Source organism: Hypomesus transpacificus, chromosome 24 (genome assembly GCF_021917145.1).
Source record: "Hypomesus transpacificus isolate Combined female chromosome 24, fHypTra1, whole genome shotgun sequence".
Lineage (NCBI taxonomy): Eukaryota > Metazoa > Chordata > Actinopteri > Osmeriformes > Osmeridae > Hypomesus > Hypomesus transpacificus.
Window position 1 is genome coordinate 917,800 of NC_061083.1, and position 27,995 is coordinate 945,794.

General features: G+C 46.5%; 2 protein-coding genes across 2 annotated transcripts; one reads left to right on the forward strand and one right to left on the reverse strand.

The window, feature by feature from the left end:
* The first annotated feature begins 4,946 nt into the window (after nucleotides 1–4,946).
* LOC124486863 (transmembrane protein 252-like) lies at nucleotides 4,947–5,821 on the forward strand. Its single transcript, XM_047048741.1, has 2 exons — nucleotides 4,947–5,218; nucleotides 5,584–5,821. The coding sequence occupies exons 1-2, from the start codon at nucleotides 4,947–4,949 to the stop codon at nucleotides 5,819–5,821; spliced, it is 510 nt and encodes a 169-aa protein (XP_046904697.1).
* Nucleotides 5,822–7,580: 1,759 nt separating this feature from the next.
* pgm5 (phosphoglucomutase 5) lies at nucleotides 7,581–27,958 on the reverse strand. Its single transcript, XM_047048319.1, has 11 exons — nucleotides 27,235–27,958; nucleotides 25,998–26,160; nucleotides 25,115–25,261; nucleotides 24,890–25,015; nucleotides 24,613–24,803; nucleotides 22,596–22,750; nucleotides 18,358–18,473; nucleotides 16,373–16,508; nucleotides 15,528–15,711; nucleotides 12,890–13,027; nucleotides 7,581–8,709 (listed from the first exon to the last, which is right to left on the reverse strand). Exons 1-11 carry the CDS (start codon nucleotides 27,490–27,492, stop codon nucleotides 8,620–8,622), a joined length of 1,704 nt encoding a protein of 567 aa, XP_046904275.1. The 5' UTR covers nucleotides 27,493–27,958; the 3' UTR covers nucleotides 7,581–8,619.
* Between the last annotated feature and the right edge of the window lie 37 nt (nucleotides 27,959–27,995).

Sequence of the window (27,995 nt, forward strand, 5' to 3'; positions counted from 1 at the left end):
CCTTGGGCAAGGCACTTCACCCTACTTGCCTTGGGGGGAATGTCCCTGTACTTACTGTAGGTCACTCTGGATAAGAGCGTCTGCTATGTGACTAAATGTAAATATTTTTTTTCACAATGTATACTTCATGTTTGGCTACCCGCAATGTTTGGGGAAATCTCGGTGTTATGATCAGTGACCTATGCACTTTTGGAAAGCTCTCTCTTGGAAGTCGCTTTGGATAAAAGCGTCTGCTAAATGAATAAATGTAAATGAAAAGGCTTTAATTCAGTGATTATTGTCTGTATAACGTTAATTATTAAATTACATAGCTGTTTTAGATGTACATTTCTGTGAGTAAAAAACTGGGTCTACATGGACTCTGTATTGAAAATCAAAGAGAATGATGACATACTATCAATCCAGGAAGCTATAAATAGTGTGCGCAAATCCATTTTATTTGTTGTGGTCCTGATTTATTAACGTTATCTGTCTAGACTTCATACATGATGGTAAGTAGCGATAAATATTGTGCAAGACAATAGCAAGGGCAATTCTCACTACATAGAGTTAGATGAACTAACTAAAGTTCGGGAGGAAGATAGCGCACCAAGACTCCACTCCAATCAACTAACACGCATCAGCCCAGCAAAAGCACGCAGGAATGCGACCAAACTCCCCGTTTTCAATTAAGAGGTCTATTTAAAGCGTCTTCCATTCCTCTAGTCCTTCTCCCTGTCACCTATCCAGGCTCCCGGGGGATCTGCTCGAGCTGCTGCTCCGCCTTGACCCTCAAGGACTCTCCGCCACACCCCGAGTCCATGCCCGGTAGCTATACATCCACCAATCACATCACCTCCATCACCATTCTGCGCCTCCCCTAATCATAATCTCCTCCTCCCAGGACCCCAGGCCCGGCTCTGCTACCGGCCTCCACCAACCGCCCCAGGCTCGGCTCTGCTACCGGCCTCCACCAACCGCTCCAGGCTCGGCTCTGCTACCAGCCTCAGGCTTGGCTCTGCTACCAGCCTCTACCACACTACACAGGCTTGGCTCTGCTACCAGCCTCTACTATACTGCATCAGGCTCGACTCTGCAACCAGCCTCCTAGGAGCCTACCAGACACCTCCTACCAGCTCTAGCCTCTTCCACCATCGGGCTTGGCTCTGCTACCAGCCCTCCTTCAATACACGAAAACGATCTATTCAATCGATGGTGTGATTACTGAACTTGTGAACACTCAAATATTTACAGCGCTGCCCTAGTTTATGCTGTATGCTTGTAAGGACAAGTTGATCGTTTACATAATCTTCTTAATCAAAGAGGAACATGTAGACTCGCAAATGAAGTAGTATAGGCTTTTTGCCAGCAGGAACGGAGAACTGTGAGGTAGAAGATTAACAGGCGTGGCTGATAGGAGCTGAAGAGGCATCATAAACACACGTCTCCATCTGAGACTACACGGTCATAAAGTGGCAGCAGTCCTGCCGTGAGGTATATGGTGTGAATGACAACCCTCATTCACAATACCACACCTTGAAAGGCTTGCCGTTCACAATCTTTCTTTGGAAGTGTTTTGCTAATTGCGTGGTCATTAAAGAAGGAGGCCAGAAGCATGAGTCCCTGGCCAAGGTTAAACGAAAAAAAAACTGAAGAGTTTCCATGTACACACAGCTGCATGCAGTTCTCAAGGAAAATGCCATGCTCATCTCATAAATGTATCTATTTGATGGGATTACGCAGAATAAATCATGACCATAAGTTATGGTATTTGTACTCGTGTGAGTGGATGTCTGCTAACTCCACTGTTAACACCACGCCTTGATTCATCCTGTTTTCTATATCCTGGTCTTAAAATAAATGTCCCGCAATCATTTAGTTGACTCCCAGGTTATCATCACACTCAATGAAAGGCATTATTTATTTATTTATTTATTCATTAAAATCGTGAGTAGTTGCCACAAAGTAGTTGAAGGGATAAACTGTATTGACACATCTACAATTGATGAACCTGATGGCACTGGCAGAACACGGAATGTGTGTGTGTGCATGTGTGGGTGTGGATAGGGTATTTGTTCTTGTTGTCTTAAACACATCGTGACCAAAGTGCACAACCAAGGTTTAAGGTAATGACACCACTTTGAGTGATTATTGTAACCAGAGCCATAGAAAAAGAGAGTTGCGACACTTCCATAGACTCCCATTGTTATCGAGGAATGCGGAAGTTAAGCGTGTCTCATGCAACCTATAGTTCCAAACATTGTATTTTCCACCGTTGAACCCCATTCATTTTCAGTGTCTACGAAGTAAGTTAGCTGGTAAATTGATGAAAATCATGCATTTTTTCATATTTCAACCACCACATATCAATTGTTATGAGTAGTATTTCATATGGCCAACTTAAGATAAACATTTTCGTAAGATTATAGCTTGTTAGATTCTAAATGCAGTTAGAGCTGTTAGAGCCATATATGGCTTATGGGGTCCGAAGCAAGTGAGCTGGTAAATTGATGAAAATCCTGCATTTTTTCATATTTCAACCACCACATATCAATTGTTATTAGTAGTATTTCATATAGCCAGCTGTAGAGAAAATGTATTGTAAGATTATGCCTTGTTAGATTATAGTTTGTTAGATTCTAAATGCAGTTTGCGCTAGACTATAGTAGAGCTATGCAACACTTTTACTGTAGCTAGCTAAAGAGCATGTGTATCAACCATAAGTTCGTTGGTTTATAGTCTGTCAAATTAGTTCAAGTTATTGGTGTTCTTTGGCATACACAGTTTACAGAATCTGCTCTTATTAGCCTATAGTACATCTGATTATAGCTAGCAACAATGAATTGCGGATTAAAGCCTTGGGTCCCCTATCGTCCAGCAACACTCGGCAGGAATTTCAGGTCCACTCAATAGCTAGCTAGTTAGTTAGCTCAACTAGATGCATCTACTACTGCGGTCTAAGTTTTGTGAAAAGCAGACATTAAGATCACCTGCTCACTACAAACAAAAGGAGTGGAAGAACACTGGACATATTGTACAATAAAATGTTTTATTGAATTGCAGTTGGTTGCCTTGTATATTCTGTTCAATTTTTTTCTGTTGAACAGTTGCCGGTGATCATGGTTAGATTCAACTTGCATCAAGTACAAACGTGTTGTTAATGTGGTAAATTGTAAGTGGGCTGATGAAGAAAAAAAAAGTTGAACAAATCCCATTTACTTCAACAGTCGAAGGTTAAACGTTAAGTGGAACAATGTAGGCTAGCATAGCCATTTCCAGCTCTGCTTCACAATATTGCGTTATGCATTATAAGTTAATGTTATACATACATGTTAATAAAGTAGCATACATACATGATACAACACACCAGTAACCAATTGATATTGTGTTAATATACCGAAAATATCCGTGAATCGAGATGGTGCTGCTGTCGGTCCCGCCGAAAACCATTCAAACACGTTGACAGCAGTGGGTTTTCATTTAACTACAGCGAGCTACCGGAACCACGTGACAAAAAAGCTCTAGCTTTTTTCCTGCGTTTCACTGGCAGTGAGTGTTCACACATGTTGTAGTTCACTCCATTGTTCACCAAAAACGTCAGCGAGGACTGCCTAATGTAGATAAGAGTCAGCTGAAGATAGCCAGAATATCGGATTTCTTCAACTGAGCCTGTTTCATTCGTAATTTGCCTGAGAAAGCGACTTCCGTTGGCCAGCTCGATTGAAAACCATTCAAAAAAGTTGACAGCAGTGGGGCTTTTTGGAACTACAGCGAGCTACATGAACCACGTGATCACGTGTCGGCGAGATCAAAGCGTGTCGCAACTCTCTTTTTCTATGGCTCTGATTGTAACCATGTACTGTATATTTTCTCAGGAATCAGGAAGTAGGTTAATGGTTTCTCAGTAGACTCATGAAAATGGGTTTCAAAGTCTTAGTTAGACAAGACGTAATACTAATATGTAACTGAATGCAAAGTTTAACAAAAAAACACTGAACTGCATTTCTTTAATTTCTTCATATTTTCTTTTCAAATGAATAATACGCTTTTAAACTTTTGCCAGTTTTCAGCAAAGATAACCAAATTATTTTCATTGCTGAGTTGTCAGGAATTTAGAAGTACTCTTTCTTAAAGAATAATGTATTAATTATTACATGTATTCATTTTAGCATTCAATCATTCAAGCATGAGACAGTAGTGCACATAAGTGCAAATCATCAAGGATTAGAAGTACACAGCTGTAATGGTATTACAGTATGTAATAGTGTGTTCCAAGACATTGTGTTAGAACATCGCAGCTCAAATACACACACAAAATCACAAAAAGACCAATAACAATGACTTCCCTTTACAGTACTTCCCTTTTTTCCCATTAAAATCATCAAATATTTGGACACCTTTATCTTCAACACAACATTCCACCACCCTTACAGTGGCCTAGTCACTAATCCTCCTGAACCCAAATTCCAGTTAATATACAACAGATAAGGTAGACGGGCACAGACAGACATAAACACACCTCCAGCCTCCACCCTCCCCCTGACCATGACAGTGCATAAAGTTAGCTCCAACTGGGGGAGAAAATACATTCAGCCTAGTTGCATTAGTTCACAATCCCAACAGGCATTCTCTCTCACCTGCTTTTCAGGCTATCCAAGCTAACCAGCTCCTGTGGGTGAACACCAGACATAGCTATCGCAGTTATGCCACGCTACATCTACTTGTGACTGAGCTCTTCTCTGCCAAACACCTGCCACCCAACTGATAAGGATAAGTAGCTGCCTAATGTCCTCCTATCTACAATGAGATTTTTTTCTCCCTCTGCAGAAGACAAGAAGACGACAGCAAGACAAAAAAGAGCATCGGATAAGACATCTTGAGAAGACGAGAAATAACAACAACATCAGCATCTCACCTTTCCAAACCTAGCCCACAACCCAGAGCCCCCCGACAAGAGTGACAGAGGAATGGAAGCCAGGAAACAACTGTGTTCTCTGGCCCGCATGGCGCTCCCTGGCCTGGGCTTTGGTCTCACCTGCATGGGGGCCTACATGACATCCCTGGAGCAATGGGACAGCCGCATCCTCAACGTGGTCCTGGCCTACATCCTCATCACCTGTGGCTTCCTCATGCTCCTCACAGGTGTCTTCTGGGCCATCTGCCACAACATGAGACACAAGCGGCTGGTGCCGAACAGGAGGCACCCCAGCGCACACGTCCACGTCTACACAGTGGACAGGTATGTAGAGATCTCTCTGGATTGTGCTGGGGAAGGGCTTGCGGATGACAGGCCGCACACGGTCAAACAGTCAGCTAGAAAGGCAGCCTGAAGTGACGTGAAAAAGGGAAGAATAGTGAGTTGTTCATCTTCAAAGGGGTTGGCTTTGACATTGACAAGGCACCCTTCCGCACGAGAAGTGTGAAGGAAATGGGAACTTGCACATTCCATGTTGAATAATATGAGGCTATGATCGATTTGAAACATGAACAAATGCAAGCTTGTCACGAGCTGTGATATTTCTTTTTGGATGTAAACTGGCAACTGTCAAACTGTTTTTACATTTGACTTTCTGTAAGTATCCTGTGTGTTTGTTTTCCTTCCAGACCCAGCTTCTTCCCCCCCTCCTATGCCGAGTCCCAACACGCCTTCTCCCCCCGGCTCCCCGCGGTGGCCCCTGACGAGGAAGCCCCCTCGCCCCTCCAGGCCCCTCCTCTCTACACCCTGAGCAGCTCTGACACCCCCGACGACAGCTTCAACCACGACCAGCCTCCTCCCTACTCAGCGACGGACCCCCGGGGGCCCGCTAGACAGCAGGACCAGGGGGCTGGCTCACCCCACTGATCTGACATCAGCGTTTCTGACTCGACACTGTTTCACACTTAATGCTCATCCCTGGACTATGGAGGGTACAAAATGACCCGGAAACAGTCGTTGTATTCGATCGTGGGCCAGCACTGAGCCTGATGGGGCCAGTGGACTGTGGATGTCAGGAGGGGAGGACTTGGCAGGTGTGTTCCGGATCAATCCCCTCCTGCTTGACCTCTGACCTCTCCGATCCTGATTGGCTGGATCACAGGACTAGGTCTGGGGGATCTAGCAGAAGTAAATCACACACAGAGCCGACTGAAAGGAGGATAGCTTAGAGCCATGGAGACAGATCAAAATGGTTCACTTACTGGGGAACTTGAGCCTCAGGGTGTGGGCTTATGTTGGATGAGGCACACCTAATTCAAAGCAATGGTATCTATCAGGTTGCCTGATAACGACCTTTCTTTTGAATCAGGTGTGTTGGAGCAGGGAAACATCTAGAACATACAGGACAGTGGGTTCCAGGGCTGGAAACCAGTGGAAGAGACCCCTGAACCCATGGCAGACTGCTGGTAACAGCAGGAGTCAGGGACTAACCATAATTACTCTCTCACTGTGAATTGTGCTCTTTACAAATAATGTACAAACTTGTTTTTACCTGTTGTTTGAAGGGAAAATAACGGCTATAAACTGTGCTTACAGTGTTAATTCTCCTAGTCAAGAAGTTGTATTGGTGTTGTAAAGGGAGAGCAAACATCAAGTCTGACATTTCAGTTAAACAGCACTAGGAGAGTTTCCTTGTGTGCAGTTGGAGATTAACTGTTGTTGTGGAAAGACAATAGAGTGCATTCAATTGAATGCAGGAAACAAGCAAGCGCTTGATCAAATCATATTTAAAATACTTTCGTTTCGTTTGATTGAGTTTCTTTGCCTTGGGTTTCCATTCTTAGGATATGACCAATGACTTCCTTGAGCCAGAAAGGATCAACCAATCCCAATACTTATTTGAAAAGATACAAATTGTGGTTTAACAGAAACGCTCCACTTTTTAAAAGTGTACAGTATGGCCGTGCGTGTGTCGTGTAGAGGTTATGAGAGGGTTAAAGAGGCTATTAAGCATTTCACAACAGATTCCAGTGTCCAGAGTGCATGATAGGGTGCAAAGCTGTCATTGTGGATCTGTGTGCATCCATAAGGATATCCAATTATGTGTAGTCCAGGGGTAATGACTGCTATAACGCTGTTATCATTGACTGGTTCTTCCTTCTCACAGTGGCAGTAAAATAGCAAACTTGTGGGTTACTTGATCATGTCATCTACAGTATGGTGCTGTCACTGTGGACTTGGTCAAAACAACCAGGGTCTCAACCTTACCGTGCTGAAACAGCTGGAATGGATTGTACTAACTTGATTGTAAATTTTAACTTGGTAAATTGTGTTTTATGTTGCTTACAATATAACGTGGAAACATTTCTAATAGACCAAGATAGCTGTAGTATATTTTGAATTTCATCAGGAACTGGAACAAAATACAACTCATGCACTTTTTGGGGTTCATGTTGTTTTAATTTGTAACTTGTATAACTGCATGCTCTTATGGGTCTTCCCTTTGGCACTTGTTTAGTTATTCACAATGTGTGCTTCATGTTTTGGCTGCTTGCAATGTTTGGGACTACCTCATTGTTATGATCAGTGACCTATGCTCTTTTGTAAAGCTCTCTCTTGGAAGTCGCTTTGGATAAAAGCGTCTGCTAAATGCATAAATGTAAATGTAAAAAAGGACAGGCATCCCTTCACACTCAAATGATAAGGGTTTATTTGGGTACAAAAAACAAACTTAAATACAGCGTTAGCTTCCTCCGGACATGAAAAACAAACGAAGAACTGGCTAATGAAACAAAGTTAAAACAATGGTAGTGGTTTCTCCTGTGGAAAAGACAGACCTAGAACCTTTCAACGATTCAGCCAATACCATCACGTAAAGCCTTTGTGAGTGTAACTTGGTGAAAGCAAACAGCTACAATATAAAGACCAGTGGTTTCATCGAACAGGTTTAACTGGTCCCAACCACACCCAAAATGTATGTGGTTGGGACCAGGTACCGGCCATCAATCTCAGATAAAGATCTGTTTAATCTCCATGCCTTATCTTTTTCATATCACACATGAGAATATGGACCGTTTGACTGTCTGATGTCAAACTTGGCAAGTGGTTGCATTTTAAATGTTTACAGTTGAATTGAAGAGTTTGATCGTGATTAGTTCAGTCTGTATTTGACATACAGTACATATTTAGTGTGAGAGCTGGAGGTGTGTGTGAAGGAGTATGTTAATGAGTGTGCATGTGAGTTCAACATCCTAAAATGTGGCGGCATTTAATGAGGCCGTGTAAAAAACTAAGTATAACAAAATAATGTATTCAAAAATCAATCCCTTCAAAAATCAATCCCTTCGGTTCCCTCAATAGACACGTGCCAGTAAACAAAAGACACAAGCGCTCGTACACAATATCAAGACATGGAGTAGAACTTGAATTGAGATCATTTCATACCATCAGCCCATAACAGGAGTCACTACTGACAGATGACTGAAAGGAAACAACATTATATCTATGAATGCTTTTATCCATGAATCTGAGAATGATGCATATAATCCATGTATCTCTCACGGCACCATGTTTTTAAAGGATCCCATCCGACAGGAAAGGGTCATTGGTGCAAAATAAAGGCAAGGCAGGCTGATATTAGAGGGGACACAACGATATTCTTGTCTGTGTGCAAGTGTGTGTGTGTGTGTGTGTGCGTGTGTGCGTGTGTGTGTGTGCGTGGCAGCTCAGGTGATGACGGAGGGGCCGCGACGTCCGCTCCTCTCGTGGATGTCAGAGATCTTGAGGGCAATGGCGATCAGAGGGCCCAAAACCGCCTGACCACAAAACACACACAAACATGTAAAAGGTTAAAAACATGTAACATGTAAAAACAAAATGTAAAATGTAAATGTAAACATCAAACTCCTGCTTTCTCAGTTACACGGAGGACTATGATAACATAATACTTCCTTATCAAAGGAAGTATTTACTTCAGAGTTAAAAGGAGCTGCACAGAGCTAAAATAAAAAGGCTATACAAAGGAGATACATTAGGCTCGCACCAAACCACCACCACAACAGTCCTAACCACAATCAGCTGCATTGAACAGCCAGTCAAACAAGATGTGATCTCAACCATGTCCTTGGAAAAAACTACACTAAAACCACATCAATGGTCTATGATCATGTATATAATGTCAAGTCATGTGCACCTGACAGGACTGGGTTAATGTTGTTGACTCGATTAAATGTCAATCCAAATACTCAAATGTATTTGGATTCTGTTTTTGTGCTTTTGTTCGGCACCTCGGTCAGCCTTGCTGTGTCTTGAGTGTGCTTTATAAATACAATTTACTTACTTACTTACTTACAATTACTTTTTCTGGTCAGATATACTTCAGAGATTGATGAGGGTTGAGATCAGAGATGTGCAGAACAGGCTATCCAATAAATAGCCTGAATAAAGTTGGTGTAACTGTGACCTGTTGTATGATAATTTCATAACATCTGAAGAAATGCCTGATGAACTATATAAGTTTTGGTACAAAATCTAATTCTGTCACAAGACATTCTTATTGAATGTTGGATGCATGGATTGAATTACTTGCACTGCACATGCATACTTGTTTGGCAAATGAACAACGCCAGACCAATACATGTCAGAAGTTACGAAAGCAAGTTCAACAACACACTACCGAATCAAAAGTCCACTGGTCAGCCCATCCACACATCATAAACACGCCTGGCGAGGGTGCACTCACCTAACTAACTGTGGGATAATTTACTGTACCATGGCTTGGCTAAAGTACACTATCTATCTATCTATCTATCTATCACTGACTGTTAAGTAGCATAACATCGATGTCTTACCCACACAGACAGACACACACAAACACGTAAGTGCAACCCAATGTACCGTGTGCTATGTAACTTGTAAGTGTTACAGTAAGGGGTTTATAGGAATGACTCAGGATCGTCCCGTGTTGTGCCTGTTTTTGAACTGTCCACGATTGCAAAAAGATTAAGAATTACGATCCTGTGTCAGCACACTCAAACACATATAAAACCCTGCCGAGACACCCTCTCCCCCTCACCTGTGTCTCCCTGCTGTGCCTCTCACCTGTGTCTCCCTGCTGTGCCTCTCACCTGTGTCTCCCTGCTGTGCCTCTCACCTGTGTCTCCCTGCTGTGCCTCTCACCTGTGTCTCTCTGCTGTGCCTCTCACCTGTGTCTCTCTGCTGTGCCTCTCACCTGTGTCTCCCTGCTGTGCCTCTCACCTGTGTCTCCCTGCTGTGCCTCTCACCTGTGTCTCCCTGCTGTGCCTCTCACCTGTGTCCCTCTGCTGTGCCTCTCACCTGTGTCTCTCTGCTGTGCCTCTCACCTGTGTCTCCCTGCTGTGCCTCTCACCTGTGTCTCCCTGCTGTGCCTCTCACCTGTGTCTCTCTGCTGTGCCTCTCACCTGTGTCTCCCTGCTGTGCCTCTCACCTGTGTCTCCCTGCTGTGCCTCTCACCTGTGTCTCTCTGCTGTGCCTCTCCCCCTCACCTGTGTCTCTCTGCTGTGCCTCTCACCTGTGTCTCCCTGCTGTGCCTCTCCCTCTCACCTGTGTCTCCCTGCTGTGCCTCTCACCTGTGTCTCCCTGCTGTGCCTCTCACCTGTGTCTCCCTGCTGTGCCTCTCACCTGTGTCTCTCTGCTGTGCCTCTCACCTGTGTCTCTCTGCTGTGCCTCTCACCTGTGTCCCTCTGCTGTGCCTCTCACCTGTGTCTCCCTGCTGTGCCTCTCACCTGTGTCTCCCTGCTGTGCCTCTCACCTGTGTCTCTCTGCTGTGCCTCTCACCTGTGTCTCCCTGCTGTGCCTCTCACCTGTGTCTCCCTGCTGTGCCTCTCACCTGTGTCTCTCTGCTGTGCCTCTCCCCCTCACCTGTGTCTCTCTGCTGTGCCTCTCACCTGTGTCTCCCTGCTGTGCCTCTCCCTCTCACCTGTGTCTCCCTGCTGTGCCTCTCACCTGTGTCTCCCTGCTGTGCCTCTCACCTGTGTCTCCCTGCTGTGCCTCTCACCTGTGTCTCTCTGCTGTGCCTCTCACCTGTGTCTCTCTGCTGTGCCTCTCACCTGTGTCCCTCTGCTGTGCCTCTCACCTGTGTCTCCCTGCTGTGCCTCTCACCTGTGTCTCTCTGCTGTGCCTCTCACCTGTGTCTCCCTGCTGTGCCTCTCACCTGTGTCTCCCTGCTGTGCCTCTCACCTGTGTCTCTCTGCTGTGCCTCTCCCCCTCACCTGTGTCTCCCTGCTGTGCCTCTCACCTGTGTCTCCCTGCTGTGCCTCTCACCAGTGTCTCTCTGCTGTGCCTCTCACCTGTGTCTCTCTGCTGTGCCTCTCCCCCTCACCTGTGTCTCCCTGCTGTGCCTCTCACCTGTGTCTCTCTGCTGTGCCTCTCACCTGTGTCTCCCTGCTGTGCCTCTCACCTGTGTCTCCCTGCTGTGCCTCTCACCTGTGTCCCTCTGCTGTGCCTCTCACCTGTGTCTCCCTGCTGTGCCTCTCACCTGTGTCTCTCTGCTGTGCCTCTCACCTGTGTCTCCCTGCTGTGCCTCTCACCTGTGTCTCTCTGCTGTGCCTCTCACCTGTGTCTCCCTGCTGTGCCTCTCACCTGTGTCTCCCTGCTGTGCCTCTCACCTGTGTCTCCCTGCTGTGCCTCTCACCTGTGTCTCTCTGCTGTGCCTCTCCCCCTCACCTGTGTCCCTCTGCTGTGCCTCTCCCTCTCACCTGTGTCTCCCTGCTGTGCCTCTCACCTGTGTCTCCCTGCTGTGCCTCTCACCTGTGTCTCTCTGCTGTGCCTCTCACCTGTGTCTCTCTGCTGTGCCTCTCACCTGTGTCTCTCTGCTGTGCCTCTCCCCCTCACCTGTGTCTCCCTGCTGTGCCTCTCACCTGTGTCTCTCTGCTGTGCCTTTCCCCCTCACCTGTGTCTCTCTGCTGTGCCTCTCACCTGTGTCTCTCTGCTGTGCCTCTCACCTGTGTCTCTCTGCTGTGCCTCTCCCCCTCACCTGTGTCTCCCTGCTGTGCCTCTCACCTGTGTCTCTCTGCTGTGCCTTTCCCCCTCACCTGTGTCTCTCGCTGTGCCTCTCACCTGTGTCTCCCTGCTGTGCCTCTCACCTGTGTCTCCCTGCTGTGCCTCTCACCTGTGTCTCTCTGCTGTGCCTTTCCCCCTCACCTGTGTCTCCCTGCTGTGCCTCTCACCTGTGTCTCTCTGCTGTGCCTCTCACCTGTGTCTCTCTGCTGTGCCTCTCCCCCTCACCTGTGTCCCTCTGCTGTGCCTCTCACCTGTGTCTCTCTGCTGTGCCTTTCCCCCTCACCTGTGTCTCTCGCTGTGCCTCTCACCTGTGTCTCCCTGCTGTGCCTCTCACCTGTGTCTCTCTGCTGTGCCTTTCCCCCTCACCTGTGTCTCTCGCTGTGCCTCTCACCTGTGTCTCCCTGCTGTGCCTCTCACCTGTGTCTCTCTGCTGTGCCTCTCCCCCTCACCTGTGTCTCCCTGCTGTGCCTCTCACCTGTGTCTCTCTGCTGTGCCTCTCCCCCTCACCTGTGTCTCCCTGCTGTGCCTCTCACCTGTGTCTCTCTGCTATGCCTCTCACCTGTGTCTCTCTGCTGTGCCTCTCATCTGTGTCTCTCTGCTGTGCCTCTCCCCCTCACCTGTGTCTCTCTGCTGTGCCTCTCCCCCTCACCTGTGTCCCTCTGCTGTGCCTCTCCCCCTCACCTGTGTCCCTCTGCTGTGCCTCTCCCCCTCACCTGTGTCTCTCTGCTGTGCCTCTCCCCCTCACCTGTGTCTCTCTGCTGTGCCTCTCCCCCTCACCTGTGTCTCTCTGCTGTGCCTCTCACCTGTGTCTCTCTGCTGTGCCTCTCCCCCTCAACTGTGTCTCTCTGCTGTGCCTCTCACCTGTGTCTCTCTGCTGTGCCTCTCCCCCTCACCTGTGTCCCTCTGCTGTGCCTCTCCCCCTCACCTGTGTCTCTCTGCTGTGCCTCCCCCCCTTACCTGTGTCTCTCTGCTGTGCCTCTCAGGGTCTCTCTCGAAGCTCTCGGCGTAGATCCGGATGGTGGCTCCGGCCCCGCCCCCACTCCCACTCAGACGGAAGATGAGGCGCGAGGCGTCGGTGAAGACGATGCGGAGACCCTGCAGGACAGGACGAGGAGAGCGACTGTGGAATCTGTTTCACAACATCCCTGATAAACAAACGGATTCCAGTTTATATGTTGAAGAGATTTAAAGGATGAGATGAGAGTCCTTGTGACTTCTGAAAAGTTATCCTGGCTATGCTACCTAAATACCTAAATTCATCTTAGTTTTCAGTGCTCGCCCTGGTCTGTCTATTGAATCTAATTCAGAACTCGTACTCTAAGGTTTTGTAAATAACGGTTGTGAGAAAAGTTATGTTGAATACAGATGCAGTAAGTATGCCTGTCCACTAGATGTCCCTGTAGCCCCATGTAGTCTGGAAGAAACGATGCAGCATGTAGCTAGACCAAACGAATCATGTTGAAGTTGCCTGAAACTAAAACACACACTCAGTGAGGCTAGACACAGACACCAACACAAAACATGTCCATCTCTGTCTTTATCTCTGTTAACTGTTTTATCTCTGTATCCCTGTCAGGTTTCTTCTCTTCTGCACATCTTGCTCTAAAGATCAATTATTTCTCTCTGTCTCTGTCTATTTTTTTCTTTATCAGTCCTTAGTTTTCGTTTTCTCTCTCTCTTTCTCTCTCTCTCTCTCTCTCTCTCTCTCTCTCTCTCTCTCTCTCTCTCTCTCTCTCTCTCGCTTTCTCTCTGTCTCTCTGTCTCTCTCTCTCTCTCTCTATCTATCTCTGTCTGTCTGTGTCTGTTTGTCTGTCTGACTGAGAATGTAGTCTATGTAGAATGAATTCAGTAGGACTTCAAAGGCAGCCAAGGCTTATTTTGAAAATCCTCCCACCTTTCATCAAGCAACGTGCTCATGTTAGTGTGTGTGTGTGTGTGTGTAAGTGTTTGTGGGGAGCAGCTGACACTGCTCCACCTCTTGCTGTCAGGCAGACGGGCAGGCAGGCAGAGGGGAGAGAGACGACAGCTGACACAACCGGGTTCTGTCAGGAATGTCTGCTGTAATAATACACACCGGGGGAAATTATCGGTGCAGGATTTACTGAGTGTGTGTGTGCGTAAGAGAGAGAGAGAGGGGGGGGGCTGTCACACTGCAGGGTGAGTCACTAACTAGTTGTCCCAGAGTGTCACTAACCCTGTCCCAGAGTGTGCTCACTATGCACCTCTGTCAGAGAGCAGGATGGGACTGTGACTGACTCACCTCATAGACACACAAAAACACACTCACACAATCACACAATCACAACCCCCCAGAACAGAACACTGAAGTGAGACATGTCCAGTATTGATGCATGTTTGCCATGTGTGTACGTGTGTTTTAGTCCGTGCCTGTGTGTGTTAATGTACATTTTACATTTAGTCATTTAGCAGATGCTCTTATCCAGAGCGACTTACAGTAAGTACAGGGACATTCCCCCCGAGGCAAGTAGGGTGAAGTGCCTTGCCCAAGGACACAACGTCATTTAGCACGGCCGGGAAATCGAACCAGCGACCTTCTGATTATTAGCCCGATTCCCTAACCTGTGTGTGTGTGTGTGTGTATGTGTGTGTGTGTGTGTGTGTGTGTGTGGTATAAGGTGGGGCTAGAGGCCGAAGAGCATCGACGCCATGGGAGAGTTTCCACACATTCCAGGACAGAACAGAGGGAGTCAGCTGGGTAAACTTTGCAGACAGGTTTAGGAATGGAGATGGAGAGAGGATAGAGGTATAAAGGAGGGAGAAGAGGGAGATAGGAGGGGGGAGGGGGAGAGTAGGGAGGAGGGAAAGCGAGGGAGGGAGGGAGGGAGGGAGGGAGGGAGGGAGGGAGGGAGGGAGGGAGGGAGAGAGAGAGGGAGGGAGGGAAAGAGGGAGGGAGGGAGGGAAGGAAAGAGGGAGGGAAAGAGGGAGGGAGGGGTAGAAGGCGAAAAGGGTCTGTAGAATGGAAAGATTTGTCGACAACAAGCAATAGCGTGTTTCACTGAATATAAGTTGAAAAAGAGAGAGGGAAAGAGAGAGAGTTTCTGTTTACATTCCACATCAGTGGATTGTATGTAATACACAACATCTGTACTGTAGCTCTGTATCCTGGTGATGCTGAACTGTAATGTAACTCGAAGTCTTGATACACTTCTTAAACCAGTCTGTTGAACTGTGTGTGTGTGTGTGTGTGTGCGTGTGTGTGTGAATGAGAGAGAGAGAGAGAGAGAGAGAGAGAGAGAGAGAGAGAGAGAGAGAGAGAGAGAGAGAGAGAGAGAGAGAGAGAGAGACAGAGAGAGGAGGAAGGATACAGACAGTGGCATGGCCAAAAATGGAACCTCACTCTGAACACATGCCTCACTGGGTGGTCTGGATGGAGAGCATATGTATATGTTTGTGTGTGTGAGTGTGTGTGTGTGAGAGAGATATACTATATGTTTTACAAATCAATTGACCAATGTCCTTTCGCGACTCTCTGATCTGCTTTCATCCCCTTATGATCCATCCTACCTTTTCTTTCCTTTTCTTTCTACTCTTCTCCCCCCCCCCCCTTCACCTATGCCCTCCCTCACGTTCTAACCTGGTTCCGGTAGACGGTACCATCCACAGGGTCGATGTACTCAAAGTTATCAGCCCGCTCCACCCTGTAGACGTTGTTCCCCACAGCAAACTTCTGGCTGGGGAAGGCCTTGTCTGAGATCACCCCCTCCAGGTCTCGCATCAGGTGGTAGGCCGTCCTCGGATCCAGGCCCTCATAGTCAAACCTGGGAGGACACACACACACCCAGGGTGAGCCCAGATAGACAAAGATGTACCACACACGCACACACACACGTGCACAAACATATACCTTATGGATGTCAAATCTGCTAGCAATTGTCAACTACAGTGTCTTTCTCCCCTGGCCAGCCCTGAAGAGACTAAAGAGATTGGGTTCTCAGTCATCACAGTGATGTCCATTACAGCGTTATAGTAATCCTCTAGTCCTTAAACTCTCCCTGTCTGCTGTGGGAAGGTTGAGGTAAAGTTGTGGGAAAGCTGAGGTGGTCTCTCTCTCTCTCTCTCCAGAGGGAGCAGCTATAATAAGACCTGGGGGGTGGGGGGTGGGGGGGGGTGGGGGAGGAGGAGAAGGCATAAGGGACACTGGCTGAGTAGGGGAAGGGGCATAGGGGCGGGCGGTGGGGGATTTGGAACACAGAGGACTCATCATTCAAATGACTCTTGGGGTTTAACAGAGCTGGCCTTGGGGTTTAACAGAATTGGCCTTTGGAGTTCATGAAAAGACGAAAGCTGTTAAATACAATTATTGGGATGGAAGGATGGATGATGGAGGGAGAGATGGATGGATGGATGAAGGAGGGAGAGATGGATGGATGGATGATGGAGGGATAGATGGATGGATGGTAGAAGGATCTGATGGATGACCTGCAGAAGTAATTGCGTCCCAGCTTGGCCCAGTGTTCCTTGACAATCTCCTCCACGCCCTGTTTCCTGGCAGCCATGATGGACAGCCACACCAGCACAGACCACAAGCCGTCCTTCTCCCGGATGTGGTCCGAACCTGTGGACGAGAGTAGAAGAGAGAAGAAGAGAGGAGATGAGGAGAGGTGGTGTAAACACTGGTCCTAACATAAACACAGAAGGGCTGGGTATAGGTTGTGGTCTGAATCATGAGAGGGGTGCAGTAGGTCATCCCAAGAGGCCTCTCCTGTATGGTATTCATCATTAGATCCATACTGTCGATATAGACATGCATCTCCAGCTACATGTACAGCTCTCTATTGCTCTTGTCCCCACCTTCTCTTTCTTTCATTCTTTCTTTCTTTCATTCAGTCTATCTCTCTATCTGTCTTTCTTTTTCACTCACTCACTCACCAACTCACTCACAAACACTCTCTCTCTGTTTTTCTCCCTGTGTTCTCTTTATCTTTCTATCTTTTTCCTTCACAGTCACTCACTCTCTCTCTCTCTTCCTGTCTTTCTTTCTCTCTTCTCTGTCTCTCTCTGTCTTTTTTTTCTTCAGTCGAAAGGAAGCGATGAGCATCATAATCAGGAGTTAGCAGTCTGTGTCCTGTGTGGAGGTCAGTCAGTCTGGCTCCAGAACTGGAACAGAGGCACAGCTGTTGGAAATAAGACAGTTGCTGATATCTAATCTTCCTATCTTGAATGTGCGCGCACACACACACACAGACACACACACACACACTCACACAAAGGAAAAATAGAAGCCATGCCAGTTATCCGCTTTAATTCAGCCACATTTCTGTGTTCCAGAACTGATCAGATAATATCTCTCCCCGTCTTCTCTGTTCTTTGCGTTACTCTCTCCCAACAGCAGAAGATCAGATTGCTAATCAATACAAGTTTGTGTTTAATGTGGAGGAACACCGTTCATATGTCCAGCCCTCGGGCCACGCCACAGCCAGAGAAATGGGAGTCAGCCTCGTGTATGACAGAGAGAGTGAGGGCGGAACACAAGCAGAACACGGCCATGAATTATACTTCCGAACTCCCTCCTCTGTCTGTCTCTCTCTCTCTCTCCCCCTCTCTGTCTCTCTCTCTCTCCCTCTGTCTCATTGCTCTGCTTTTGGCCTTAAAAGGGTCTCCCAGGCTTAAAGTCCCATGGCACTCCCCCGGTGCTCTCTCCATCTTTTTTTGGCTCCGTCTCTCCGTCTTCGCCCCGTCTTCTCAGTCAGCGTCGCAGACAGCCGCTGCTCTGCTTCGATCCCAGGTTGCTCCTCTCTCCATGTCTCCCACACCCTCCCCTCTTTCTAGTGGTCTGTTCTGGTTCCCTCTCGTGATCCCTCTCCCACGCTCTGCATCGGGGCTCACCCTCTCCCCGTTCGTAAAACAAACGGAGCGGGAGAGGCCAAAGGGGATGTGGGTCAGAGGGAAATCGTCGTGGAAATCACGTCAGGGAGAGAGGTAGGATTAGGAAAAGAAAGAGAGGGACGAGCAGGGGAGTAGGGGCGGGGAGAGGGACCGAGAAAGAGAGGAAGTGAGAGCGTGACAGAAAGTGAGCGCGAGAATGAGAGAAAAAAGAGCAAGAGAGAAAGAGCGAGAGAGAAAATGGGCGAGAGAGAAAGAGACAGACAGAAAGAGAGAGAGAGCGAGAGAGAGAAAGATAATCTGTGTCTAAGAGCAGTTGCCAGTGGCTACCTTGTATGCTAACATTGTGTTCTGGTGATTCAAGGAGCACCTCTCTCCTTTTATAGTAGAAATATGGGGATTATTTAGACACACACACAATTCACCACAGACTTCCAATGTATTAGACTGGGTTGACTAGGGCAGACAAACAGTATGATGTATTCCAAGCTCCCTGTGCTGATTATAAATGGATTATGGAGTCCCTATTGAGGACCACACGTTTCGGATACATTTCCCACAGGTGTGTGTGTGTTGCTCACCTGTTCCGAAGCTCTCCTCTCCACACAGAGAACATCTACCGGAGTCCATCAGATTCCCAAAGAACCTCCAGCCTGCCGGAGTCTCATACAGCGCCACCTTTAGGACTTTGGCAACCCTGCGCCCAGAGAGAGAGAGAGAGATCGAAACAGAGGAAGAGACAGTGAGAGAGAGAGAGAGAGAGAGAGGGGGGGGGGGAAAGAAAAGTGAGCAACGACTTACACAACCGACAGGTTGGCTTCCAAATGACAGACTGACCTTTGGGATGTAACTAAGCAGAGGCTGCTGTGAGCTGCCATCCTCTCATTCTTAATATGGCCAAAGCAGCAGAAACCAAGGGAGTCAACCTTCTAGCTAATGTTTGGTTTGGGAATGATCCATGTTAACACACACACACACACAGGGAGAGACAATGAGAGAGAAAGAGCGAGGGCGAGAGAGAGTGAAAGAGAGAGAGTGAAAGAGAGAGAGAGAGAGACAGAGAGAGAAAGAGAAAGAGAGAGAAAGAAAGAAAGAAAGTGAAAAGAAAAAAAAAGAAAAAAAAAAAAGAAAGAGAATATGTGGGAGGTTGAGGTAGGAGAGGGGGTCTGCTGGGTGTGGGGAGGCGCTGCTAGCGAGCGTCCGTAAACATGCAGTGCCAGGCTACAGCTGTTGATAGGACAGAGCAGATAACTAAATGAGAGTAAACACTTTTACCCCTCTAGAGGACGATCAGCACTGGAACGGAACGCTGGCATTCCAGCTAAAGAACGGAAACTCTGACCTTTAGGACTGCTGCTGACGTTCGGATCGACTCTCCGAGGCCAACACAAGCACCGGGCCTGACCCGGGGGGAAACGTTCCCACAACGTTGTGGAGACGTTCGGGCAACGTTGTTAGTTGTTGGATTGCACCGTAAAAACGCAAATTCGTAACGTTCACATCAGCTGTACCCTTACTGCAACTTGACAATGAAGAAGAAAGCCCACACAATAATCAGCCCGCCACAACAACAACACACACACACACAATAATCCCTTTGGGAACTCTCAAACTGAGGGGACGCACAACCAGTCACTCACGTCCGCACACTCACATAAAAGCAAGTTCAAAGCATTCCGACAGTGCCTTACTGTCTCTGAAAACGTTGTAGCTCTCTCTGTTGCAGGTTCTTGAGGTGAACAATGCAGAAATAGAGCAGCTCTTGAGAGTGACCAGATACCACTACAAGAGGGTTCATGTCCAAAACACGTGAACGCACTGCATTGACTGCAGCCGGTAACTCATGTTACAAAATTCTTTGATCTATATTGAAATGAAGTATCCACTTTTTGTTATATTATGTTAGTTAACTAGCTAGTATTTCATCCATAAAACACTTTGAAAGAAGCTAATTCAATGTCTTTCCAGAAGTCAGCACTGCTCACCTCGCCGTATCGGCATTGGAACAGCAATTATCAAATTTGCTTCTAAATAATAGTATATCCAAAAAACGTAGTTGTGAATTGCCAATTGAAAGGTTGTCTAGCAAGTAAGTCCTCATTTGCTGATGGATATATTTATATCTCACAAGATCCAGTGTGCCAGCTCAACATGACTGAAAGGGACCGCGCATCCTTGGGTTTGGAGACGGACACTTGCGAAATTATAACTTTGCACAGTGCCCGATTTCCAAGCGAATCATTCCCCCCAAAAAACACAATGAAACTTGTACAGACAGACACACACACATATTATTTGCATTATAGTATAGATAAAACTGACTAGAAGCAAACTAGCTACATTTAAGTGTGCATCTGAGCGGCTACCTTATGTTCTACTATCTATTTAAGTGTTCCTCAGAATCTATCTGCTCGTTAAAATTCCCTCAAGCACTTGGACAAACAATACACACACTACACACTCAAGCACACCACACACTCTGAGCACGCAAGCACACACTCAAACATACACACAGACTGTACACGCCGATGTACACACATGCACACAAATGAAAACAACCATTCTCACAGCAGCTTGTGCCAGAAGAGAGATGTTGGCAGAAGAGTGTATAGGAGGCGCCTGGAGAAAGATCGAGAACTTCACCCCATAGTGGTGTGGTCTGTGTATAGTCATTATTGAAGTTCCCTACTCCCTCACAATAGACAGTTTTACAACCAACGTTGTCCTATGGAAAAAAAACATATATTATGCTTTTGGATTAAGTAGTAGCCTAATAATAACAAGCCTAATAATCTATGTTCATGGAAATGGGACCAGATAGATATTTGTAGTGCTTATGTGTGTGTGGGGTGTACAGAGAGGTGGGAGGATGCAGAAAGTGAGCTCTTCTCTCCTCCTCTCCCCTCCCCTCCCCTTCTCTCCTCTGCTCTCCTCTCCTCTCCCCTTCTCTTCTCTGCTCTCCCCTCCCCACTTGAATTGTCAAAGGAGAGGCAGATGTTTCCTCTCTCACAGATCCCTTTCCACCTTCCCTTCCCAGCCCCCCTGCAATGTCTGCCACCCCACCCTCCAACACACACACACACACACAAACACACACACACTCTCACACACACAAACACACACACACAAACACTAACTCTGGCCAGCCAGAGGTGAGAGATATAGCACCTCTTTGTCTGTTTCCCAACAAAACATGGTCAATCTCTGGCTTTTTTGCTCCCAAAAAAGAATCCCGCTGCAACCTGACAGACGCACACAGAAAAGCTATACAGTGTCTCCTACACGTTCATTCGACATCGCACGAGTGCTCATTTCAGACACACACTACGCTGTCAGATGTATTTGAGCTCATAAACACATGGAACAGGACATCGGCACAGTCTAAACACAGCACACACACACACAAAACAGAGAGGCTAGCACTCCTAAAAAGGTCTATTGCTGGAATAAAGCCATTATCCAACACTCAATGCTTCAGGGCAAGGCTTCAACTCTCCCCGAGGGCTGGGTTCTGGTTCTATAACCCTGCTCTGCTCTGCACACACACCAGCCCTAACCAGCCAGGAGAAAAAGGCCATATTGTCCAGGAAGGGACTCTTCTTCAGAGGACATCTGTTTTGCAGGTCAGAAGGTTGTACGCTAAAGTACAGCATAGATGATCTGCAGAAGCAGTCACATGAGATCAGAACCTACACTTTCAGGGTCAGTGGAGAACATCCAAGTGTTTATGTGTGTGTATACATGGGCGTGTGTATACATGGGTGTGTGTGTGTGTTCCCTCCGGTGTTTCTGTATTAGTGGAGATCTTATATGACCTTGTGGTGCAGTGGGACCCGTGACAGTCATGTTTCCAGAAGTGTGTGTTGGAACAGGAGATGCAGTCATAGGAAATGCTATCAGTGTGGCCATTACAGTTCCAGAATTCTACGACACAGCCTAGGGCGTTGGGCTACGTGACGTAAGTGTGTGTGTGCAGTGGGTGGGATAGACTACGTGTGTGTGTGTGTCTGTGTGTCTGTGTGTGTGTCTGTGTGTGTGTGTGTCTGTGTGTCTGTGTGTTTATGTAAGTGTGTGTGTATAAAAGACACAATAATCATGACAGTGTATCTTTCATCCATCTCAACAATAGCAATGTGACACCCAGCGAGTTCAGGTTTAGGAGTGAGGTCATTTCCTGGATGGCTGAAGTTACTAACTCCCTGCTCTAGGTCATTTATAACCCTACTATTGGCCAATCACAGAGCTACTTACAAAACATTGGTTGGAGTTCATATGAAAACGACAAACTGTGTTCACTGTAAAATGACTATATAAGATGCTGTTTGGAATTTTCAAAAACCTCACTTCTTAATTAAGTATTAATTCTGATGAAAAGAAACAACGTATTAACCGTCTACTAGGGGTAAAGAAACACTTTTTTTGACATGTTTAAAACGATGCTGCTGTAAGGAGTATGCTCATGTACATATGCTCTGTAGTCCTGACTGCAGTCCACATTTCTCTCACTCAGCACTAGTCTGGTCCAATATGACAGGGCTTAGTACAGCCCATATTTATAGGTAATGACTGGTGTGTGTGTAGGTGTGTGTGTGTGTGTGTACGTGTGTGTATGTGCACGTGTGTGAGTGTGCGTGCTCATAAGGTTATTCATAGTGGGTGAGTCGACTCATGGCATACTGCAGGGAATGGTCTAGTACGATATTTGTGGAACTGGGTTGAGGGAGAAGTGGGCTGGGTAAGGAGGAGAGGAGGGTCAAGAGAGAGTGGGACAGAGTATTTGTGTGTGTGTGTGTGTTTGTGTGTGTGTGTATGCATTTACCTGTCCAAGGCAGTGCTGGTGGCCATGCTCCTGGCAAACCCCCTGAGACCCAGCTGTCTGAAGTAGGGGATGCTAGACAGGTTGGCGGCCATGACAGCCACAGAGTCAGATGGGTTCACATAGAAGCCGTTCTGACCCAGGATCATGTATCGGTCCTGCCAGCACAACAACATATGCACCGTTCAAAGCCTGCATCAATTACAAAGACTCATGATACATGATGTCATTCAAAGTAACCTAAGTTAATTTAGCTTCACTGGTTGCACTTACAGTGGAACAATTGGAACAAATCCCAATTGTTTTACTGCAGTAAGTTTGAGACATCAAATGCATCCGCCACTATCTTACAGCATTCGCAAGTAGTAATTGAGTGTGACACGCATGACTACCTGTAGTCATAGGTATAAGCTGACAAAGTTGAATGCCCCTTTCCGTACTTACTCTGTGGATAGCCGGTCACACTAGTCTTCAGACCAGGGATGTTGTTACTGTCAAGTATCGCTCACTGTAAACTAAGTTTTCCTCAAATAAATTTCAAGCTTATTTATGTTTTTGGAGGCATATTTTCAGTTTGCAGATGATACTATTTGACTCGCGATCTGAGATACTGCTGGTGACAACGTTGTTATAATAAGCGTGTTTCAAATGGGGTTCTTTATTAATGAATTAATGCGATATGAGCATATCACTAGAAGGGAAAAACTTAAGCAACGTTTAAGTCATAAAGGTCAGGACAATTTTTAGACAGGACTGCCCAATTTCTTCGTTTTGATGCAACTTTGTAAAAAAGTTTATGAAAAATCTTCATAAATAATAAGTATGCATTTTTCTATAAAATATACAGAAATATCTGTTGTAAAAAAACGGACCCATCCACAACCAATCCAAGAACACCCCACAATTTCTGCACACTATTACACAATTTCCCCAGAAATTGTACCCTCTCTAGTTAACCCATGTTTGCACATCGCATCCATAAAATGTGAATAGGCTCAATATAATCTTAATTACATGGCCTCATCTGTACAGAGTAGAAACAGCGAGAATCTGAGACTATGATGAAGCACTATTAATAAAGCGTAGTCTTCAAATTGAACACTATTGTTGCTGGGATTTATTGCGGATATTAATACCAAAACTACCTTTTAAACATCCTGTGACAGTGAGATTGGAAAATGCTGAAATGAAATAATTAGGCTACAGTCATCCAGTAAGACTAATGTACTGTATGTGATCAAGTAGTGTACATTGACTCTGACCATGCAGTGGAACAACTGCTAGCTTGTTTAGCCACGGAAATCAGCTGGCTCCATTGGTTCACATCCTGTTATCCAACAGTAATAAATACAATGGAATCCCTTCTGTCTAAAGTAAGTAGGGAGTACGAACGACTGACTGAAAATGGACAAAATGACTGACTTGAGTTACTGGGAAATTATTTAATGACTGAATGAGTAAATGTACAATCAATAATTCCAAATTAATTAATCAATACACATTTGAAATTCTATCAAGACTAAAAACTTGAAGGTTTTAGCTCAAGGCACCCAAAATTGCACATAACAGCACATTACAGTTTGTGGTACCTGTGCACATTGTCCTTTTTGCATGATTTAGACCCTGTTATCCCACTGTCTTGTAACAGACCGCATCCAATAAATGGTGTATACTGTTGGACTTGGGTTCAATACTGTTTTGGTTGCATGGCACTATGTAATACTGTAGCTGAGATGTTATTGTTGCATTGTAGTTAAGATGCATTGTACCTGGTAAAATACAAACTATCCCTGGACTCTAAAGACCAGTTAAAGTTAAAACTACGCAGTTCTAGTCTTTGGGCCTCTGCATTTTCTATACGCAGTATTTGCATGTCGCTGTTTGCCATAGTTCATTCATTCATGTTTGTATCCATGCATTCGAAAGTCAATGAATGAAATCACTAATTGATTCACTGACCGACTAACTCAATCACCCACTGTCTCGCTCACTCCTTCATACTGTAAATGCATTGTTTTACCCCGTCGGCGTCAAACGCAGCCCCGAAGCCAAAGTCCCCGCTCTTCATGGCCTCGACCAACGGGGCAGCACAGGTGAGGTTGGGCTCCGGAGGCCGGCCCCCAAAGTCCTCCAGAGGGACGCAGTTGACGGCAGAGTTGGCAGGGGCCCCCAGCTCATCACACAGCACCCTCCGCACGTATGGACCCATCACTAAGAGGAGAACAGGGATCGACTGACTTTGAGTTTGTCATCACACACCCGCCATGTGGAATCATCGTGGTGAGATGGGCCCTTACCTCCGCTCATGGCGTCTATGCGTATCTTGAGCTGCTGCGAGCCAGTCAGAAGGTCCTTGATGGCGCCAAAGTCGAAGATGGTTCGAAGTAGGTTGAGATACACCTCCACTGAGTCTACGATCTCCACTGAGAACAAAGGGACACTCCAGGTGAGTGCACACGCCCAGGATTTGTTGGGTTTTGTCTGAGAAGTGTGTGTGTGTGTGTATATGTGTGTGTGTCCACCTCTAAAGGGTTTAAACTTGTTCTCCAGGTCAAAGTCGTGGCGTCCCAGTCTGGAGAGGTCGATGCGGAGGTCGGGGCAGATGGCGTACTCCTCCAAGGTTCTGCTCACCTGGTGGATTCTCTCCATCACTGTGTCCGGAGAGGGGCCTATCAGGGACGAGGACACGGTCACCGTGACGACACCCCCACTTCCACTCAACTAAGCCATCAAAAACCCCAAAACAAGTTGTGTCTCATCATCATTCGATACAATCCCAGTAGCTGACATTATTTTCCTCATGGCACGACATTCTTGTTTGTCTTGCAACTATTACCTCTCACTCCACTACTCATGCTTTGTCAATTTATTTCCTATATCAGATTAGTGTGGCCGAATAAAAGCAATTGATTTTCTTTTTTTCAAAAGTGTTTATGTGTGAACTCATGTTACAGTAAACAGCAGGCTTACAGAACAGGCCCTTGCTGGCCCCAGGGAAACAGCTGGGTGGAGTTTTGAGACAGAGGGGGGGCAGAGATGGCCAGGAAAGGCTCTATTTATAACTGTTGACATACATGAGATTCCACAGCCAATCCCCAAGGAGATGAATGGGGATGATGATGAGGGAGAACTGGGAATATGGGAATGTCATTAGTTCAGAGGGATGTCATGGATGGGCTCTTCTGGGAAGTCTCTCAACTCAGTCAACAAATCATCAATCAGATTGTGTGCTCACTTGTCAATGATTCAGTTTGATTATGTTAATTTCCCTGTCATTCTTTTCGATTATATTTGTTGACGTCGTATCACGTCAAATGTAAATCTTTCAAACAGAGAATCATATATTAAAGTGAAAAGTGAACACCTAAATGGAGATTTACTGAGGGGCAGTAATCTAATCCTCACCTCCATTTGCCACATTGAATTTAACCCCAAAATCTCCCCCTGGGCCTCCTGGATTGTGACTGGCTGTAAGAATGATTCCACCAATGGCCTTGATCTTCCTGATGATGCAGGACACTGCTGGGGTAGACAGAAGGCCATTGTGACCAATCACCAGTCGACCAATCTGGAAGACGAGAAAGAATTTGCAAGATGTCAAGAGGAAGTCTTTTTTGTATCAGGTTGCTCTGCTTTTTGTGATTTGGTAAAATATATATATATCAAAGGGTCGTTTTACACTTTAAGAGCGGCAACTTTCGTCAACACACTGTAGAATTATGTTTTTCATGTTCTTCTCTGAGCATCTCGATTATTCTAAATAAAAGTGTCCTCACTTGGGAGGAATTTTCTCCTCTGCTGCTGACGTACTCAGCTGACAAAAAAATCTATCTGAGGGAGAGAGAGAGAGAGAGCACGAGAGAGAGAGAGCATGAGAGAGAGAGAGAGAGAGAGAGAGAGAGAGAGAGAGAGAGAGAGAGAGAGAGAGAGAGAGAGAGAGAGAGAGAGAGAATGAGCTAGAGAATGAGCTAGAGAATGAGCGAGAAACAGAGAGAGAGAGGGGGGGGGGGGGAATGAGAGGGAGAGAGAGAGAGAGAGAGAGAGAGAGAGAGAGAGAGAGAGAGAGAGAGAGAGAGAGAGAGAGAGAGAGAGAGAGAGGTACGCGAGAGAGAGAGAGAGAGAGAGAGAGAGAGTACGCGAGAGAGAGAGAGAGAGAGAGAGAGAGAGAGAGAGAGAGAGAGAGAGAGAGAGAGAGAGAGAGAGAGAGAGAGAGAGAGCAACTATACAGTCTGGAAACACAGGCTTAATGTTCTTAACAGTTTGTATTGCAATCTTTGGCTCAGTGCCAGTTGAAAGGGTATCCCTCAAGCATCCAGCCAGCGAGGTCAGGGAGAGAGGGAGAGAGAGCGGGGAGGCAAGCGGCGCGTGGACAGGAAAGGAGTGAAGGATGGATGTAGCTGCAGATAAGGCAGGCAGGGGACATTTGGCTGGACCAACAGAAAAACATCTCTCACAAAACAAACGATATTCCCTTCAGATTTTCCTTTAAGGTTTTGCCAAGTGTGTCCAGTAAAATAAAGACCGTTCCCTCTCTTTTCTTACAGTGTGTCTAGCTGTCACACACACCCACTATTGCCAATATAACTCGAAAAACTTTCAAGAACTGACTTTTACAGTATCTAATGTTTGGGACTTTTCTTACCCCGTTTGCTGCCGCCATCTGCACTATGACCTCAGTGGCCGTCCGGCTGAAGTATCGTCCGTCACTGCCAACCACCATTGTGCATCCCTGCCTGTCCCGCAAGTCGATGGACGACAGCACGCTCTGAATATAGTTCTGCAAGTAGTTCTTCTTGCCCTCAAAAACGGCTGTCTTCCGTCGCAGTCCGTTTGTACCGGGCCGTTGGTCATCGAACGGTGTAGTCTGAACCGTCAAGACGGGGATGGGGTTCGTCTCCATCCTCCCTAGAAGCCGCCGAGGCGCGTCAGTATACCCAGTATTCCTGTCTTACTTACTGGTAGATTCAGAGATGCGGAGCCGAATGAACGTTTTACGCAATGACTTGGGCCTTGTTAGTGACGTGAGGTTAAAAGTCTGACGATATCCTCTCTAGACAGCCAGAAGTATAAAAAGTGCACTCTCAGTCCTCAGAATTTCTCACCGAGATGGGTAATTTTCCCGTCAAGAATCTGCCTCGCTTCGTAAACTACTTATCAGTCAGCAGTGTTGTTACATTACCTTGCTGTAAAAACAGAGGTCTACTCAAACGCTCAGCCAGATCTGGTTTAGCCTGTGGTTGACAGCTCATGCAAGACCGATCTCTGCACAAGGACAAAAATCAGGGAGGGCCGAAAGCCCCTATATCAGCTGGCCCTTGAGCCAAAAATAGCCTTTGGAGTGTAGCGAGAATTGTGTCGGGTCTGGACTGTAACGGGACGCTCCTTGTGTCTGTTGATACTTAT

What these genes read in the sequence shown, in the direction of transcription:
- LOC124486863 (XM_047048741.1), top strand. Translation starts at nt 4,947, where the DNA reads ATGGAAGCCAGGAAACAACTGTGTTCTCTGGCCCGCATGGCGCTCCCT. An exon ending in CACGTCTACACAGTGGACAG is followed by an intron (nt 5,219 to 5,583) that starts GTATGTAGAGAT and finishes TTTTCCTTCCAG; the next exon opens with ACCCAGCTTCTTCCCCCCCT.
- pgm5 (XM_047048319.1), bottom strand. Translation starts at nt 27,492, where the DNA reads ATGGAGACGAACCCCATCCCCGTCTTGACGGTTCAGACTACACCGTTC. An exon ending in CTGCGTTTGACGCCGACGGG is followed by an intron (nt 22,751 to 24,612) that starts GTAAAACAATGC and finishes TTGTGCTGGCAG; the next exon opens with GACCGATACATGATCCTGGG. An exon ending in AGAGGAGAGCTTCGGAACAG is followed by an intron (nt 16,509 to 18,357) that starts GTGAGCAACACA and finishes TCTCGTCCACAG; the next exon opens with GTTCGGACCACATCCGGGAG.